Source organism: Microcaecilia unicolor, chromosome 5, assembly GCF_901765095.1.
Source record: "Microcaecilia unicolor chromosome 5, aMicUni1.1, whole genome shotgun sequence".
In the NCBI taxonomy this organism is placed as follows: Eukaryota; Metazoa; Chordata; class Amphibia; order Gymnophiona; family Siphonopidae; genus Microcaecilia; species Microcaecilia unicolor.
Window position 1 is genome coordinate 30,135,744 of NC_044035.1, and position 20,575 is coordinate 30,156,318.

At 43.8% G+C, this 20,575-nt stretch overlaps 1 protein-coding gene across 1 annotated transcript in view; it reads right to left on the bottom strand.

The window, feature by feature from the left end:
• The window catches only part of SORCS3 (sortilin related VPS10 domain containing receptor 3), an 831,591-nt gene that overhangs the window by 506,549 nt on the left and 304,467 nt on the right, over positions 1–20,575 (bottom strand). The window contains exon 5 of the mRNA XM_030204719.1: positions 10,817–10,890. Within this exon, the coding sequence (XP_030060579.1) occupies positions 10,817–10,890 (74 nt within the window). The remainder of the gene's footprint in view (positions 1–10,816; positions 10,891–20,575) is intronic.

Consider the following 20,575-nt stretch of genomic DNA (forward strand, 5'->3'; position numbering starts at 1 on the left):
TAACTCAAAATCAAATATCAACTAATTATCATAAACAGGAGGAAAAAGACCTGAACAGTCACGGCCGTGGCAGTATTTGAGGAATGAAACTGTGTTTGTTTGTCTCAGTTTTTATCATCGGTCATAAAAAAACGTCCTGATTCTATTTTTTTTTTTTAATTTTATATGTGCACCAAAATGCTCTTTCAAAATGCCCTAAGTATCAGGGATTTTTTAGACTAAGTGCTTAAGATGTTTTTTTTTTTTCTGATAGTGCTTTAAATTTTTTTTTTCTGACGATTAGAACATAATCATGAGGGATTGTTAGGCTAAGTGCTTGAGGTTTTTTTCTGACGATTAAGACATTTTGAAAGAGTATTTTGATGCACATATAAAGTTAAAAAAATGAAATCAGAATATTTTTTTATGACCGATGATAACAACTGAGTCAAACGTGTGCAGTTTCTTTGCTCAAATACTGCCGCGGTCATGACTGTTCGCGTCTTTTTTGTCCTGTTTTTGATAATTAGTTGATATCTGATTTTGAATTAATATTATTTCTTTATCTTTGAATTTTAATTTTTATCAATGTTGTTGCTAAAAGTTTCCTCTTACACTATTGAGGGGCCCTTTTACAAAAGTGCGGTAAGGTCTACCCGCATGTAGCGCGTTCCAAAAAGAGACTACCGCCAGGCTAGCACACCCCCTTAGCAGTAATTTCAGATTTGCTGTGGACCAATTCTGCTGGTTCAAATTATTTCTTAAATTTCCTACCCCGCGCAGCATTAATTGGCAGTTGGCGCGTTCCGACCGGTCACCGTGCATGTAGCACATGAGCTCTTACCACTAGATCAGTGGGTAGTGTTAAGGGCTCAGGATGTAAATAGGCATGCACTAGTTTCTATTTTACTGCAGGCCCTTTTCCCGGCCCATTGAAAAAAAAGCCCTTACATAAGTACATAAGTATTGCCATACTGGGAAAGACCAAAGGTCCATCAAGCCCAGCATCCTGTTTCCAACAGTGGCCAATCCAGATCACAAATACCTGGCAAGATCCCAAAAAAGTACAAAATATTTTGTACTGCTTATCCCAGAAATAGTGGATTTTCCCCAAGTCCATTTAATAACGGTGTAAGGACTTTTCCTTTAGGAAGCCGTCCAAACCTTTTAAAACTCCGCTAAGCTAACCGCCTTTACCACATTCTCTGGCAACAAATTCCAGAGTTTAATTACACGTTGAGTGAAGAAAAATTTTCTCCGATTCATTTTAAATTTACTACATTGTAGCTTCATCGCATGCCCCCTAGTCCTAGTATTTTTGGGAAGCGTGAACAGACGCTTCACATCTACCCGTTCAACTCCACTCATTATTTTATAGACCTCTATCATATCTCCCCTCAGCCGCCTTTTCTCCAAGCTGAAGAGCCCTAGCCACTTTAGCCTTTCCTCAAAGGGAAGTCGTCCCATCCCCTTTATCATTTTCGTCGCCCTTCTCTGCACCTTTTCTAATTCCTCTATATCTTTTTTGAGATACGGCTACCCTGACACGGTTAAAAAGTGGCCCGGCGCATGCCAGAAACATGTGCCCACACTACTGCAGGCCACATTTTGCCGTGGCTCAGTACAAGGACCCCTAAGTGGTCATTAATACACAGCCATATTTTAAAATTAACCATTTAAGCACTTATCACCACTCATTTTGAAGGCAGTAAGGGCTCCTGCATTATCCCTACTTAACTATTTAACATGCGGTAATGAGGATGCACAAACTGGTTAATGCAGGATTGCCCACTCTCTGTCCATGACACATCTCCTTATAAAAATGAGAAAAAAAAAACCATTTACCCCCACATTCTATATAGTTCAACAGAAATTGCGTGAGGAAATCCAGTCGTATTCTGGATTTGTTCATGCAATATAACTTACCTTAACAAGATAATCAGCATTGATAACAGCACTTATCAAGCAATTATTGACACTAATTGGCATTATTTAGAATTTACTGCACACAACTCACTAAGCATACTGCTAAGTGGTGCGCGTAAATTCTAATACACGCTGCAGAAAAAGGGACACGGCTATGAGCATGGAATGGGCAGGTCATGGACATCCTGAAAAAATACCCGCAGGGTTATAGAATATACCTGCTCTACACCTAACTTAGACATTGTTTTTTAAATGGATGCACTTAGACTTAGGTGCCATCATGGCCGCTAGGTGTATTCTATAAACCCCCTATGTGTATTCTATAAACTGTGCCTAGATTTAGGTGTGATTTATAGAATACGCCTAGGCAGACATTTTTTTGGTGCCTATTTTTCAGGCAGCATATATAGAATCAGGTCCTTAGTACATGGTTAGCACACACAGATTTCACTATTACCGCAGGACGTCTGAGCGTGTACTGCACTTTTCCCATGTATTAGTGCCTAACTCAGTTTAGTAAAATGACCTTTCCCTTATAGTACTTGTTCGCTATTGGTCTCGTGCTAGAATTTAGCCTTAGATGAAGTTTACCACCCACTTTGGGCTGCATTCCCAAACAACCCGACTCCAAGAAGACCCGGGCCCAGCGCGCCGGGGGACGCTACCGCCCTAGCACTGTCCATGGACTGGGCCTCGATCAGATGTACTTAGGCCCCTGAGCGACACCAGGGAGGGGGGTCTTCTATACAAGGGCCCTTTGACAAAGCTGTGGCAAAAAGCAGCCTTATCGCAACCTTACGTGGATCTTTCCCACATGCTAAGGCCATTTTTTCCATGGCCAGATAATGACTGGTATTACTCTGGACAGTTCTCTGTTTTTTAAGCCTCATGTACAAACATTGGGCTCCTTTTACTAAGTGGATCGCTATTTAGGAAGTACCACCGGGCTAACGCAGCAGCCCGGCGAGACTTTCCACCCCTACTGCGCCGTCATTTCCGGCACTATGCAAATTCGTAGTGCCGGATACTACCCAGCAGTAATCGGGCAGCGCCACGCACTGCCTGGTCGCTGCCGGGCTAGCGCGGGAGCCATTACCGCCACCTCAATGGCTGGCGGTAAGGCCTCCTCCCCCCCCCCCCCGAAATGGCCGTGTGGCAAGTGCTTTACTTGCCGCCCAGCCATTTCCTGAAGGCCCTTTTACCAGCTGCCATAAAAGGGGGTCTCGGCGCACATGTAATACACATGCCGCCGCCAACGCAGGCCCCCTTTTGCTGCAGCTTGGGAAAAGGGGCCATTGGGAGTTAAGGTATTTGGTTTTCAATGGAAATGAAGATGTATAAGATCTTGTTTTGACTCAAAAAGCCTTTCAGCTGATTGTTCAGACATTATTGATGGGGCATTTAGACTATTAAGAGAACAGCGAAGGCGACTCAAAGAGACCTTGATGCTGTATGTGGTCTAGAAGGTTTATTGATCAACAATAATGACTCTATGTTGGCTGTAATGAAACTATTCATCACAGGCTTCAGACACTGTAAAATACCGAGGTACGTCTGATCTGAAATACTTCCAGGTTTGAAAGTGTTACGCTATTTTTACATACCCTCCATTGGTTACCAAAGGAGGCTCACTCTATTTTCAAATGATGTCGCCCGGCCTACTAAATTCTTCATGGTACAGCTCTACAATATATGATTCCATTACTTATAATACATGGAAATATTATGCATTCGATACTAAGCACAGGAGGGTAACAGAAGAAGTGGTTTATTACAAGTTACCCGACGTGGCCACGTTTCGCCCTCAGGCTGCGTCAGGGGTAAAAAAAACTAATAGGGGTAAAAAGCAAAGTGAACCCCTAAAAGTAGTCATACAACCACCTTACATAAGTGCTTCCCAAGCTTACTCAGCAAACTTCACAATGCTATGTTGACTGGCAGCACAGAGGTTTCTACAATACTTTCACAGATTCAAAGCATGTACTGCAATACCTATGTTTAAAAGAAAAATTAGGTCCAATGTCAAAAGTGAAAGAATGCAGCCAACAGCATCTGCATAGAAAAGCTCTGGTCCAATCGGTGGTTACTGGCTTTTGGAACAGAGACATTTGTGAAAAGCCAGGTTTTAAGTTGTTGGATGTCTGACCTTTCCGCCAGCCATAGACCTAGCGGTAAGGAATCTGCACGGTAAGGACCTATGAGCATCAGATGCCACTTGGCGCGCGTCTGCTACACGTATCCGAAAATAAAAAATATTTTCCAGAGGCACATAGCGGACACGCGCCAAAAATGAAACTACTGCAAGAGGCACGCAGTAGTCGGGTGGTAAGTTCATTTTGGCATGCGTTGGGCACACGTAGAGCCTAATGTGGCTTAGTAAAAGAGGCCCTTAGTTATCCAAGCAGCAGATTCAGATTTAAAATTATTTTACAAAAGATTAATGCATAAATGTAATCCCTTTATATGACTGTTATAACTCTGTAAACATTTATGGGGTCCTTTTACTAGGCCACGGTAAAAAGTGTCTTGCGATAGTGTAGGTGCAGGTTTTGGGTGCGCGCAGAAATATTTTTCAGCGCACGTATCAAAAATGCCTTCCCCCCCCCCCCCCCCCCAAAATGGACTTGTCGGCAAAATCAAAATTGCTGCATGTCCATTTTGGGTGTCTGACCTTACCGCCAGCCATAGACCTAGCGGTAAAGAATCCGCGCGGTAAGGAACTACGCGCATCAGATGCCACTTGGATCACATCCGCTATGTGCGTCCGAAAATAAAAAATATATCTTCCAGAGGTGCATAGCGGAAGCGTGCCAAAAATGAAATTACCACAAGAGGCACGTAGTAGTCGGGCAGTAAGTTCATTTCGGCGCATGTTGGGCCCGCGTTGAGCCTAACGCGGCTTAGTAAAAGGGGCCCTATATTAGCAATAACGTAGACGGCAAGGAGCAGTGTAAATGACAAAATGAAAACATTGAAAATCACATGTCCTGCTTACATGTGTAGCGGCTTTCTTTATTGTCAAGAGATGTCCAGGGACACCGGAGAGTTTTCAGTTTTTGAATCATAGCGTAGAACCTGCTCCTAAATCTTTGCTTTCTATCTAGAAAAATCCAGGTCAGATCAGCGAATGCTGCTTAAAGAATTGATTTAAAAGAGAGAAAACTATTTCCTCTGACAGTGATAAAGAAGAAGAAAGCTACAAGACAGGGAGGAGGCGAATGAAAATTAATTTGCAATGCTAATTTCTAACATCTTTCATGGATATATGTCACAGATGCATAAATTGATTTCGTTCTTCACACAAAACACCTGTCTGTGCTTTATTTGAATAAAGACATATGTGTTTTGTTTTCTTTTACATGGAGAGAATGTAATTCATGCTTCATTAATGTAGTTGAATTTAATTGTAAATTTCACTTCTGAGGAAAGCCCCTTTTTTGTTTTTAAACAGGTCACTTAGCATAAGAGAATCTAAATGAATGTGAAAAGAACCATGCAATGGGGCAGGACCTCCCTGTATGCTAAAGATGCAGTCCAGATGGGCTTGGCTATTACTGTTACAGATGTTAATGCAGGGGTGGGCAACTATGGTCCTTGAGGGCCCCAACCCTGTGTTGGAGTATGATACTTATGATATATGATACTTATGCTGACCCAGAATATTTGTTTGTTGACATGCAGAATGTTTGTTTTGCTACCAGAATATTTGTTTGACAGGTGGGTACAGTGGCGTTCCTAGCCTCGACGGCACCCGGGGTGGATCGTCGATGCGCCCCCCCCCCCCCCGGGTGCAGCGCCCCCCCCCCCGCGAAATGATACCCCCCCCCCCGGGTGCACGCCGCTGGGGGGGGGTGCCGCAGCGCGCGCCTGTCTGCTCCCAGTTCGCTACGCTCGCTAAATTCTCTCGTTCGCTGCAGCTCCCGCCCTCTGCCCCGGAACAGGAAGTAACCTGCAGAAGGAGGCAGCGAACGAGAGAATTTAGCGAGCGTAGCGAACTGGGAGCAGACAGGCGCGCGCTGTGGCACCCCCCCCCCCAGCGGCGTGCACCCGGGGCAGACCACCCCCCCCCCTTGGTACGCCACTGGTTGGGTAACTCACTACAGGAGTGTGCTGAGAACTGAGTAAACAGGTCCAACAGCTGGTGTTTCATCAGAGTGTACCTGTGGGAGAGGGATGTAGTTTGGTCACTTCATTGTTCTGTCCCAGGCATACTTGTTTGTGATCTGTTATAAAAAGAGGGGAAGCCCCTGGCTGAAACAGAAGCTCTGTACCTGGTTCGAGGGACGCCTCTCCAGTGTGGGATTTTCCCGCAGATCTCTGGGCGGTCATCGGTGCTTCCCCGATTGCTGTTGCAGCTCAGATGAAGGCTACAATCCTCTGGTGATGTATGTATACTGCATAAGAGTGTTATGTAATACGTGTGTGTCTATTGATGTGTGAATAAACAATCTTTAAAGCAATATCCGAATCCTTGATTTGATACAGGTTTTCAAGATTTTCACAATGAATATGCAAGAGATTGTTTTGCATATTCTGCTTCCATTGTATACAAATAGATATCATATATATTCATTGTGGAAATCTTGAAAACCTGACTGGGTTGTGGCCTTCAAGAGCCATTGTTGTCCACCCCTGTGTTAATGTATACTGATGTCAACAGCAAGCCCAATTCTCTGGAGATCGATTATTATTGCATCGGAAAATAGAAAATTTAGAGAATTTGTCAAGAAATTTTAAATCTTCGTATATTAAATTTTCCACAATCACATTATGTTACTCCAAGAGATATGTTTTTCAAATTCCTAAAAGAGATTTACAAGTATTCAGAACAATCCCTACCACCTCTACAGAGACTTTATTATGTAGAAGTAAAATCCAAGCGACAACAAAATGATCCAATACAACAGGATAATATATTAGAAGCATTGGACATAACGGACCTTTTGGAACAATCCAAAGAGGAAATTGAAACTAGAGCAACCCTAATTGTTTCATTTGTATTCCTTCAAGATAAAGAGGCCTTATTAAGGCTTTATTTTAAGAATATCCATCCTGAATTTAAGGGAAGTAAAGTTTCAATTTTCCCAGACATTTCTAGATGAACGGAACAGAGGAGGAAGAAGTTTCTGGACATGAAACAAGAATCTATTGGGATAAATGCTAGTTTCCAATTGAGATTTCCTTACAAGTGTTTACTACTCTTTAAAGACAAGAGATATAGTAACATAGTAGACGACGGCAGAAAAAGACCTGCACGGTCCACCCAGTCTGCCCAACAAGATAAACTCACATGTGCCATTTTTTTGTGTGTACCTTACCTTGATTTGTACCTGTCTTTTTCAGGGCACAGACCGTATAAGTCTGCCCAGCACTATCCCCGCCTCCCAACCACCAGCCCTGCCTCCCACCACCGGCTAAGCTTCTGGGGATCCCTTCCTTCTGAGCAGGATTCCTTATCCCACGCATGTTTGAATTCCGTTACGGTTTTCCTCTCCACCACCTCCCGCGGGAGGGCATTCCAAGCATCCACCACTCTCTCTGTGAAAAAATACTTCCTGAAATCTTTCCTGAGTCTGCCCCCCTTCAATCTCATTTCATGTCCTCTCGTTCTACCGCCTTCTCATCTCCGGAAAAGGTTCGTTTGCGGATTCATACCTTTCAAATATTTGAACGTCTGTATCATATCACCCCTGTTTCTCCTTTCCTCCAGGGTATACATGTTCAGGTCAACAAGTCTCTCCTCATACAGATATGTTTTCTTTGAACCAGAACAGTTGCGAAATTTTCTCAATATGCAAAGTAATAAGGGGGAGCACCAGATATAAGCGGTTTAATTGACAGGGGTAACCTCCTGCTCAATTTTCTTTGGTAGAACTAAGAGTATTAGACCAACTTCCTTTGGTATAATTCTAGATTTTCTCCTTCATTTGTGGACTTTTAAAACCAATACTTTACTTTATTATATTAATATAATTTTTGTCGTTGAAGAATACTATTTAAGTATTGGTGTATCTATTCAAAGATTGTATCTTTGTATTAAATGAAAATCAATAAAAAAAAACGTATACTGATGTCACCTAGTGGCTCATTGTTACATCTCACTGTTTTCCTACTTCCTGGTTGTTGTCACTTTAACCTTCAGTTGTAGCACAACATGGTTCCTGTACACCAACCGTGTTTACTGCATCTAAGGGGCGTAGCCAGACAGCAGATTTTGGGTGGGCCTAGGCAAGAAGTGGGTGGGCACCAAGTGTTCTCCCCCCCCCCCCCCCCCCCCCAAAAAAAAAAAAAATCTAAGCTGCTGGGAAAATGTTTCTCTCCACCTTGGCAGTCTGCAGCAGGCATGCGCTGAAAACTGAGCATTCACAGGTGCCAGTAACGTGGAGCACACCATTTTCAAAACCATCAGGGGGAAGTCTTCAGCTGGTAGAGCTTGGAATTCCCATCAGCTACTGCTAAACATGTGCTACTGTTGGGTGGGCCCTGGCCCACCCAGGCCCACCTGTGGCTACGCCACTGCAGTGCATCTTCATTTCTAACTCTGAAATATGGTGTCAGATCTTTCTGAACCTGTGCTGTTTTCCAGCCTAGGCCAGAGAAAGTTTCTAGAGTGCAGCAGGCTGCAAAGCTTTGAGTGCGCAACAAAGTTTGTAGTAATATTGATCAGCCTAAGATTACACACGCTATCTCTTGACACAGAAGCGCCAAAGCATTACAGAATCAAGGCAGCCGCACGCAGCATTCCATCATCCCTGGAGGGCATGAAGCTTAGTGGTGACTTAAGTTGCAGCTCTAAGTTCATTTATGATGGGCAAGAGTGGAGCTTAGATAGCAGCTCTAGCAGTGGGGAAGGGAGGCCAACGCTGGATGAACCTCTACATTCTGTTTCTCCTATACACAAGACAGACCAGGATGGGCTGGAATGGGCTTCAACCGCAACTCCAGCAGCGGTGAAGTAAGGCCAGTGCCCTGATGGACTTCTACGGTCTGTCTCGTATATGGAAAGACAAATTAGGATAGGTTAGAGTGGGTTTTGATGGCAACTCCAGTAGTTGGGAAGTAGGGCCAGTTCTGGGCAGACGTTTATGGTCCAAGCCCTGAAGCCCTGGAGTGGAGGAGTGGCCTAGTGGTTAGGGTGGTGGACTTTGGTCCTGAGGAACTGAGTTCGATTCCTACTTCAGGCACAGGCAGCTCCTTGTGACTCTGGGCAAGTCACTTAACCCTCCATTGCCCCATGTAAGCCGCATTGAGCCTGCCACAAGTGGGAAAGCGTGGGGTACAAATGTAACAAAAATAAAATAGATACTATTGGAGATTCTATATGGAATGTTGCTACTATTGGAGATTCTACATGGAATGTTGCTATTCCACTAGCAACATTCCATGTAGAATCTCAAATAGTAGCAACAGTGGAGGAGTGGCCTAGTGGTTAGGGTGGTGGACTTTGGTCCTGAGGAACTGAGTTCGAATTCCCACTTCAGGCACAGGCAGCTCCTTGTGACTCTGGGTAAGTCACTTAACCCTCCATTGCCCCATGTAAGCCGCATTGAGCCTGCCATGAGTGGGAAAGCGCAGGGTACAAATGCAACAAAAATAAAATAGATACTATTGGAGATTCTACATGGAATGTTGCTACTATTGGAGATTCTACATGGAATGTTGCTATTCCACTAGCAACATTCCATGTAGAATCTCAAATAGTAGCAACAGTGGAGGAGTGGCCTAGTGGTTAGGGTGGTGGACTTTGGTCCTGAGGAACTGAGTTCGATTCCCACTTCAGGCACAGGCAGCTCCTTGTGACTCTGGGCAAGTCACTTAACCCTCCATTGCCCCATGTAAGCCGCATTGAGCCTGCCATGAGTGGGAAAGCGCAGGGTACAAATGTAACAAAAAAAATGGCATAGACAGAACGAGATCAAAAATGAATATTTAATACCGTATTCAGATCGTGTGCTGTATATCTCAATGGGGGAGGGGAACTTAGGGGGGTCTTTTACTAAAGCTTAGCTCGAGTTATCTGCAGCAGGGCCCATAGGAATAAAATGGTCCCTGTTGCAGATTACTCAAGCTAAGCTTTCATAAAAGATCCCCTTAGTGAGTAAAATGTAATAATACTTTTAGATTGCCCAATAACGATTTGATAATGAATGTGACTGTTGGACAGACTGGATGGACCATGCAAATCTTTATCTGCCGCCATTTACTATATTACTATGTTGAAATCTAATTGGAAAAATTTCAGAGCAGAATTTGCAGATTATTTTTTAGCAACAAGCTTATATGAATCAGGGGCGTAGCCAGACTTCGGTGGGAGGGGGGTCCAGAGCCCAAGGTGAGGGAGCACATTTTAGCCCCCTCCCGCCACTGCCGCCACCACCACCAACCTTGACCCCCCCCCCCCTGCCGACGACCCTCTCAACCCCCCTCCCACCGCCAACCCTCCCCCGCCATTGCCGTCGCCTACCTTTGCTGGCGGGGGACCCCAAACCCGCCAGCCGAGGTCCTCTTCTTCCTTCATTCTGTTACTGAGGCTGACGTCGACGTCAGACTCAGGAACAGAACAGAAACAGAACAAAGCCTTGCGATCTGCAACGTGCAGGATGTCAGACTCAGAAACAGAACGAAGGACCTCGGCTGGCGAGGGTTAGGGTCTCCCGCCAGCAAAAGTAGGCAACAGCGGGTTGGCGGCAGGAGGAAGGGTCGAGAGGGTCGTCGGCAGGGGGGGGGGGGGTCCAGAGCCAAATATGAAGTGCTGAAGTGCTTAACTACTGTTGTGGTTAAATATTGGCCCCTTAAAGAACAGCTTGATCTCAGAAATGATTATATCCATCAAAATAGTCATCAAAGGCCTGATACTGTGAGGAGCTACATTACTACAAGCAGGAAGCAGTAAAGGAAAAACATAACTCACCAATAGAACCTATTTGGGGTGATTCGTTCATGCACTAACTGCCATCTTCTTCCAAAATCCATGGAACTATATAACTGAAACAAAATCAGAACACAGACTTGTAAATAGACAGAAACAATCATATGTACATTTATAGATTTATGAAGATAAGGGATAGAAAGAAGTTACACACAAACAATTCCAGGCCAAGAACCCCTTCCCCTTCAATATTCCATACATCAATAACAGCAGTAGGTAAGAACCCATTGAAATATTGCTATGCCAAATATCCATCGGTGCACATGTAAATGACAAATTTAGAAAGGGAAAGTACATGTATGCTTGCTTTTGACACATATGCCTGACCCATTCTAAAACAGCCTCCATAGAGATAAAGGCTATACAAGTTTGGAGGGGTGACTTTCAATTTGAAAATTTTGTGTGCTATAGAGTCAGTAGAATGGAAATATGAAATTTTGATGGTTTTCCATGTTCTACAGCCTAAACATTGCAGGTACCTGAAGTGGGGTATGTGATTTCTGGGGCTGATTGTGGTACAAATAAGTCACATACCCCATAGGAGCCAACTTTTGAAAATGATTGGGGAAGCTGAATTTTTTTTTTTTACAGGTGGTACATTCCCCTTCCCCCCTTCCCCCCTTCCCTCCTCCCCCTCCCTCTCCCCCCTCCTTCTCCTCCTCCCTCTCCTCTGAGTTCCAGGCCCCCTTCTCTCTATTCTGAGTTCCAGGCCCCCCTCCTTCTCCTCCAAGTGCCAGTCCGACTCCAGCCCGACCTCTTCTCCCACAACAGTCCTCTGCCGGTCCGCCCTCGCCTTCCTGTGTGCCGCCCAGAATTTTAAAAGTCATCTTACCTCAGGGTCCCGGCAGCAACAGTGAAAGGCGAGCAGGCGCGGCGCTTCAGCCTTCCCTTCTCTGTCAGCTCTGGTCCCGCCCTCATTTCCTGTATCTGCAAGGGGAGGACCAGAGCTGACAGAGAAGGGAAGGCTGAAGCACTGAGCCTGCTCATTTTTCACTGCTGCCGGTGGGACCTCGAGGTAAGATGACTTTTAAAATTCTGGGCGGCACGCAGGAAGGTAAGTGCGGACCAGCGGAGGACTGTTGAGGGAGAAGAGGGCGGGGCCGGTTGGGCTGGCAACTTCTGACTTCCGGCGGGTGACAATATTGGGGATGCTTGAACACCCACAGCACCCACGGAGTCGGCGCCTATGACATGCAACATTTGGTACCTTTTGACTCAGCGGGAGAAAGATATATATATATATATGCAGAGTTTTTCTTCAGGGGTTAACCGGCACCTTTTCCATTGTTTACTAAAATTAACCCATGGTCTCCAAGTTTTAATGAAACAGCTCAGGCTCTACACACCAATTCTGCCTTGTCATAGTTCAGCAAACATTAGCATCAACAGTTCTGGATTTGTTATGAGGCTTTGAAGATAGGTATTGTCCCAAAAGAAGGGGCAAGTGATATGTTTCATCAATTTCCTTTTCCACCTCTGAGTGAGGAAATTACAAAAATCTGCCTTTCCTGTAAAGAAAAAGAGATTTCCTAAGTTTTGAGTGATAGCCTTTATCCATTGTGCTTCTTGTTACTTCCTGAAAACAGTAGGGATGAGCAGCCCAAAAATGTTCATTTCATTTTGTTTCTCTTGTTCTTTGCAGCAGTGTTTTTTTTTTAATTAGTCTTCATCTTTGTATTGTGGCAATGTCATAAAGAGTGCACACTCTTTCAAAAGTGTGCCCTCTGCAAAAAATGTCCACTGTTTACAAAGAGAGTGCTGTGCATACACGATGGTTTGTGCATACATGCTATTAGAAAAGTGTGTAATTTGGAAAGTCATGTATTTTTCTGCTCATTTTCATTTGTTAGTTGACATGTGGTATCATGGGATATGTTTTCGACATTTCCCATGTCATTAAATACAACAGCCCGTCCCTAGAAAACAGTCCTGAGTTTAGCTTAGAACACCAGGAGAGTTTTTGTATAGTTGGAGTTTGACAGTAGGGAGGCTGGATATTCTGCAGCTGTACTTTGTGTCATTTATCCAGCATAATAAAGTACCACCCAGGCATTTGTCAAGAGGAGAATGTTCCTGTTCAGTATGAGAAAGGAGATGAAAAGAGATCAACATGGATCAGAGCACTGAAGAACCGAAAGGTGCAGTACCTCTCAAAGGGCTCCTAGCGATTCCGTTGTGGCAAATGCAATGAAGCCCATTCAATTCCTATGGCCTTCATTGCATTTGCCATGCCAGAATTGCTAGCGTGGCTTTGTAAAAAGAACCCATGGAGGGGCAGAATTGAAAGGGACGCCCAAGTTTTGTTGAGGATGTCCTCGCAAAACGTCCCGATGGAGGGGCGGGGAAACCCGTATTATCAAAACAAGATGGACATCCATCTTTTGTTTCGATAATACAGTCGGGGACGCCCAAATCTTGAAATTTAGGTAGTCCTTAGAGATGGTCGTTTCTGATTTTCGACGATAATGGAAACCAAGGACACCCATCTCAGAAACGACCAAATGCAAGCCCTTTGGTCGTGGGAGGAGCCAGCATTTGTAGTGCACTGGTCCCCTCACATGCCAGGACACCAACCGGGCACCCTAGGGGGCACTGCAGTGGACTTCATAAAAAGGAACATAGCTCCCTTACCTTGTGTGCTGAGCCCCCCAACCCCTCCCCCCCTAAAACCCACAACTGTACACCACTACCATAGCCCTTACAGGTGAAGGGGAGCACCTAGATGTGGGTACAGTGGGTTTATGGTGGGTTTTGGAGGGCTAGCTGTTTCCTCCACAAACGTAAAAGGTAGGGAGGGGAATGGGCCTCGGTTCACCTGCCTGAGGTGCACTGCACCCACTAAAACTGCTCCAGGTACCTGCCTACTGCTGTGATGGACCTGAGTATGACATCTGAGGCTGGCAAAAAATATTGTTAAAGATGTTTTTTGAAGGTGGGAAGGGATTAGTGACCACTGGGGGAGTAAGGGGAGGTCATCCCCGATTCTCACCGTTGGTCATCTGGTCATTTCGACCACCTTTTTTGCATTGGTTATAATCAAAACAGGACCAGGTAAAGTCATCCAAGTGCTCGTCAGGGACGCCCTTTTTTTCCATTATGGGTCGAGGATGTCCTTGTGTTAGGCATGTCCAAGTCCCACCTTCGCTAGCCCTCCGATACGCCCCCTTGAACTTTGGCCATCCCTGCGATGGAAAGCAGTTGGGAACTTCCAAAATCGGCTTTCCATTATACCCATTTGGACGACCCTGGGAGAAGGACGCCCATCTTCCGATTTATGTCGAACGATGGGCATCCTCTTTTGAAAATGAGCCTGCTAGACTTTTGGACAGGAGAACCTGAGACTGAGTATAGAACCCAAGGATCCTGAGAGAGTACATTTGTGGATATGCAGTTTTGTGGCATATTAGATCAAATCATTCTCATGGATGAAGTTGCACATTAAGAAAAACTAGCAAGACTTTTAAGCTTCTTAGATACTTTGGAGTACAAAAAAACTCATCGGGGAAAAAGCCTCAGAACCCTTCCTCCACTTCTTATTTATAGAAGAGCATATAGTAGAAATATCTTGGGTACATTTACTCCATCAGCATAAAAATACCCTTGAGAATGTAATTGTTAAAACTCTAATGAAATCAGTTTTCCTGGATCCAAATACATGTGACATTATAAATAAAGTTCAAATGTGACTCAACTTGAACATTCATGCAATTCAGCTCCCAATGCAGCGCACACCGACTCTGACCAAAGTTTCGCCGATCAGGCTGTTTCAAGGTGCATATAACGTGCCTCAGCTTAAGATTGCATTGCTTGCTCATAGCATCACTGGAGGAAGGGTTCTGAGGTTTTTTCCCCGATGAGTTTTTTGTACTCCAATGTATCTAAGAGGTTTATAAGTCTTGCTAGTTCTTTTAGAAATTTTTTTTACAAAATAATACTTTTCTTAATGTGCAACTTCTTCCACAAATGTACTCTCTCAGAATCCTTGGGTTCTATACTCAGTCTCAGGTTCTCCTGTCCAAAAGACTATGGGTTCCTTTCTAAGTCTTGTAGTTTTTTTTATATATAGAAAGTGTTAAGAGAAGTTATATTTATATTATCTTTTTCTTCCTCTTTGAAGAGAATTAACTTTGATTATTTTGTTAAAACACCACCTGCTCTCGGAAAAGGGATTTTTTTTTTTTTGCAGTGTGTGACTCATGCCTATGTGGGATCTGACGTCAAGCTACCCAGTTGCTCTCATAACAACCCCAGTGCTGTGGTTTATTTACTGCTACACGGATGCATTTTTAATGAACGTAACTGTAAAAAGATGCCATTGATCACCAGCATACAGTATGGGGTAAATTCTCAAAAGGTCACCAAAATTTAGGTGCCGGGATGATGCATGCTAAACATGAATTCTGAAATGGAGGTTGTGCATGTAACTGCTGTTATAGATTACTAGCGTAAGTCTGCATTTATATACCTAACTTCAGGCGCAAGCACTTATACCGGCTCAATGGCTGGTACAAATGCTCACGCCTAATTGCAGGCATCAACGGAAAATTGGTATTGAAAAACACAAGTAGGAAAGGAGCAGAACTGATCCTGTCGAAAGAAAAACCGAAGAGGAATCATAAATAGGCCCAGGAGAAAAAGCAGATTTTTTTAGTATTGATTTAAAATTTACCTCATAAGATTCAAGGTAGAGTTGTAAGGGCAGGAATCTCAATAGTATGGGGGCAACACAACAACAACAACAACACAAAAATGGAAGAATGGGAGGAATCCAGTTACAGTGTATGAGAGAAAGGGAGCAATGAGAAGGTGGGTCTTCGCAGAATGAAGAGTGAACGAAGGTGTGCATGGAGCCCTGAGCAATTGCATTGTAGATTAAATCTGGCAGTGATATTTTGTAATAGTTGAAGGCGTTTGATAGAGTACAGTGGGAGGCTTACCGGGAAATAATTGCAGTAATCTATCTGGGTAAGAACAAGGGAGTGAAGCAGCATCTTCATGGATTTTTCATCTAAAAGATGCTTCAAAGATTGAATTTTCCTTAAGGCAATAAATGATAGTTGAACCTCTCTCAAGATATGGGGTTGAAAGGGAAGCAATTGATCAAATAGTATTCCTAAAGAAAGGAGAGTGTTTTAAGAGCAATTGGAGCCTAATTAAAGGGAGTAAAAGAATTGTGAGTTGACAGCCAATGGCTTCTGACTTTGAGGTATTCAAAATCATTTTGTGGTCAGATATCAAAGTTGCTATTTGTGATAAGCTATCAGCCAGTTCAGGCTGGAATGTAGAGTCCCATGTATCATGTGCTATGACTAATTGCAAACATAGATATATGGTATAATGCCTCTGCTCTGAATGAAAAAAACCAGTGGAGTGATGAACAGAGTAAAAATTCCGTCTGATAGGGGATAAGCCTCTGGTATTAATCATAACTTGGAATGTACAAAGGGAAAAGTAGTTGCAGAACCATATGTCTGTATCCAATAAATGGTTGAGGAGCAATATATGATCTACCATGTTCAATACACAACTCAGATTCAATTGAATAAGCAGAACATTGCTCTCAGCAAGCAGAAAACGTGTAATGTCTTTAAGCATAGAAAATTAAGCTGTTTCAGTACTACGGGACTCTCTGAAGTCAGACCATCTTGGGTGGAAGGTATTGTTTGTGGTCCAAGATTTATTGAAAGATTCTTTTAGGTCAGCTTAGCTAGAAAAGGGAGATTTGAAAAACAGACAGAAATTGGAAGGAGGTGATATATCTAGGTCAGGGCATTTGAGACACAGAAGAATAATTGAGTGCTTACACTGTTGGAGGAAAAGACCAGAAATCAAACTACGATTGACAAGGTCTAGAATAACTGGAAAGAGGGGAAACCAAAACTCTTTCAAGGGATGAGCAGGGATGCCATCAAGAGGAGAGCCAGTTGGTTTAATAGTATTAATAAGTTTTTGAAGACTTATAGGTCTGCATATCCCCCAGTTCCTTTGAGATGGGGATTGAAGACAACATGGATATTTCTTTTTTTTCATTCAGTGAGGGTGTAAAGATGAATTGTTGGAAACAACCATCAAGGGAAAAGGGGAAAAACCACACAAAGGATGGAGGTACACTTGATCACTATTCAAGTCAATCAGAGCAGAGAAGGAGGAGGAGGAGCTGGCTTTTCCCCAACAACGAAGGAGACATATAGGTGGTTAATAGTCTTTATTACAAAACATCAAAAACAACTTCACACAGCGGCTGTGTTTCGGCGCCTAAGCACCTGCTTCAGGAGTCTTATGATGTAATGCTGATCGTAATGCTGATTGTAAGGGAATGTACAAAAATAAGGTTTCTTTTTAAATTCTGTACACAAGTGGGCTATCAATGTAATACAAGATCAAAGGAAAAAACCTTCATGGACTGCCAAAGCGGTCTCGGTGAAGTGATACTTGATCACTACGATCAGCACTACATCATAAGACTCCTGCAGAAGGCGCTTAGGCGTCGAAACACAACAGCTGTGTCGAGTCGTTTTTGATGTTTTGTAATAAAGACTATTAACCACCTATACGTCTCCTTCATTGTTTGGGAAGAGTCATAATTTGTTCACTAAAATAATGTTGAATGTTTTTTTAAATAAGAGAAATGCAATCAAAGGACTTTTTGTGAAGTCATAGGGAGTGCAGTAACGTCATATTTTCTACATGAAGACGAGATCGTATCATGATAATGTATGCTTAGGATGAATTAAACTGTTGCTGTAGAGAAAAATCACACTGGGCAGCTTTGAATCTCTCAGTATCCTCCTAAAAGTCTTTACACTGGCCAGAGAAAGAGGGAAGCACTGGAGGTAAATTGATTTGTTGCATTATTTCAGCTGAACAGAAATGAGCTTAGAGTAAATCTTTTACAAAAAATACAAGCATTGAGAAAAAAGGAAAGGAAATCAATGGTAAAGATTTCCCCCCGTGATTTGATTTATTTTAGTAACAGGTAGGCAGGTCAGAGATCCCCTAGAACTTTAAAGAGGCTGAAACACTGTTTTTGCATGGTGGCACATAGGAAACCATTCTACAACTCGGTACCTTGGTTTAGGAGCTACAATGTGGCGTGCTTGGCATCAATTCTATAACATACTTGGGTATGCCCAAGTCATGATAGATTACTAGCGCAAATCTATATTGGTGCACCAACGTAATCACCGACCTTTACACTATCCCCCAAATTCTATACATGATGCCTTAAGTTGTGCATGCTAATTTGGCTGCATGGCCAAACTGCACACACAACTTAATTGATTAACAAGTCAATCAATGCCAATAATTGGTACTTAACCAATTAGCAGCCCTAATTGGCTTAAATTAGCATTTATAAGCACAGCATTCTAGGCATATTCTACAATGTGGTGCATGTAAATTCTAATGTGCACAGCCAAAAAGGGGTCATGGACGTGGGCATGGAATGAGTGGGTTGTGGGCATTTCAAAAAACTATGCACACTATTTTAGAATATACCCGATCTGTGCCTAACTTAATTGCAGGTATTTAGGCTTGGTTTTCGGTGTCCTAAATGGATGCACCGAGTTAGGTGCAAGCACAGCACGTGTTCTGTAAATGATGCTTAACTTTAGGCATTAGGTTATAGAATCACGCTAACCGTGTGGGTTTTTTGATGCCCATTTTTAAGGCAACATTTATAGAATTTATGCTATGTCAACGGCAAGTGTAAATGGTTGTGCCTAAGTGCAACACGAGTGGAGGAGTGGCCTAGTGGTTAAAGCACCAGTACTTGCAATCCAGAGGTGGCCAGTTCAAATCCCACTGCTGCTCCTTGTGATCTTGCACAAGTCACTTAACCCTCCATTGCTTCAGGTACAAACTTAGATTGTGAGCCCTCCTGGGACAGAGAAATGTCCAGCGTACCTGAATGTAACTCACCTTGATCTACTACTGATATAGGTGTGAACAAAATCTAGGGTAGTATTCTAAAAGCTATTTGCATTATTAAGACCACACCCTTGGTCTACCCATGTTCCTACCTCTTTTGTGCACACCTTGAAGTTACACATTATAACACTTAGGAACTACTTTACAGAATAATGACTAGTGCACTTAAGGGTCCTTTTACTAAGATGCGGTAAAGAGTGGCCTGCACTAGTGTAGGCGCGTGAAATTGGTGCACGCTTGGCCATTTTTTACCACGGTGGGTAAAGAAAGGCCTTTTAAAAAATGGGGCAGTAAATGACCTATTTACTTGGTGGTAACAGCTCATGCGCTACTCAGGCAGTGAACATCAATGTGGCTGTGCTGCCGATTATCACCAAGAATGCTCCCCCTCTCAAGGTAGAAAATTATTTTCTACCAAAGGAAACAGCATGCACAAACTCTGGAATTACTACCGGATGCCCGCACTACCCCGGCGGTAGTGTCAATTTGGTGAGCGCTACCCGCTTCGTTAGCCTTACCGCAGCTTAGTAAGAGGGCTCTTTAAGCATTAAAATGCCAATTAAAGATACCTTTGATACGCATACATGGTGCATAGCTCTAGAATCGCCCCAATAATATTTTGGAAATGATAAATCACATTTCAGACTTGATTTATTACCATTTTCCCCCCTATAGGTACAAAGGGATTTTTGCTGGAAGCAGAGGGCACATGTCTCAGCTTGTGTTCCATGGACCCTGACGAAGCTATCAAAACTTTGGCCACTGTTGGCCGTGGAATAGAGACATGAGGAGGCAGTGCATCTCTAACAGCTAAGTACGGAGTTTGCTTGGCCTATATTTAAATAAAAAACCGTAGGGAGGTGATGACAGAGAGAACTCCTAGAATTGATCGGCTTTGTTGCCAAGAAGGAGTCTGTTGAGACTTTTCCTCCCGAAGGTCTCCCTCAGTGGCGTACCAAGGGGGGGGGGGGGGGGGTGGGGGGCGGTCCGCCCCGGGTGCACGCCGCTGGGAGGGTGCCGCGTGCCTGTCGGCTCTTTCGTTTTCATGCTACCTCTGCCCCGGAACAGGTTACTTCCTGTTCCGGGGCAGAGGGAGCATGAAAACGAAGAGCCGGCAGGCGCGCGGCACCCCCCCCCAGCGGCGTGCACCCGGGGGGGGGTTCTTTCGCCGGGGGATCAGGGGTTCTTTGGCCGGGGGGGGCGTCGCGCTGTTTGGGGGGGGCGCTGCACCGGGGGGCGGGGCGCATCGGCGATCCGCCCCGGGTGTCAGCCCCCCTAGGAACACCACTGGTCCCCCTACATATATATTTTGTGTTTAAACAGCAAAACCCAGGAAACCACATGATGCTAGCAAAAGTACTACCATGTGTAATACTGCATCACCTTTTGAAGAAGCAATAAAGTCAAATTAAACAAAGCATGTTGTATCCATCAAGCGAGGGTAGCCAGATTCTTACAGTAAAGTATCAGGAAACACAGCTAAGGAATTTATCAAATGTGAAATGCAGGAAGTGAGAGGGATCTTGGGCCTTAAGGATCCCTGTTAGCTTTCCAAGAAATACATGTCGGGAAGACCATTTTAACAGCCCAGGGTAATTGTTAATAGAACATTAACATTGTTAAATGAGAAATTATCTAACACTACTACTGTATACTGTAATCCCAACATGTAGTATAGCTTGTAGGAGACAGGAAGGGGAAATGGGACTTGATATACTGCCTTTCTGAGGTTTTTGCAACTACATTCAAAGCGGTTTACATATATTTAGGTACTTATTTTGTACCAGGGGCAATGGAGGGTTAAGTGACTTA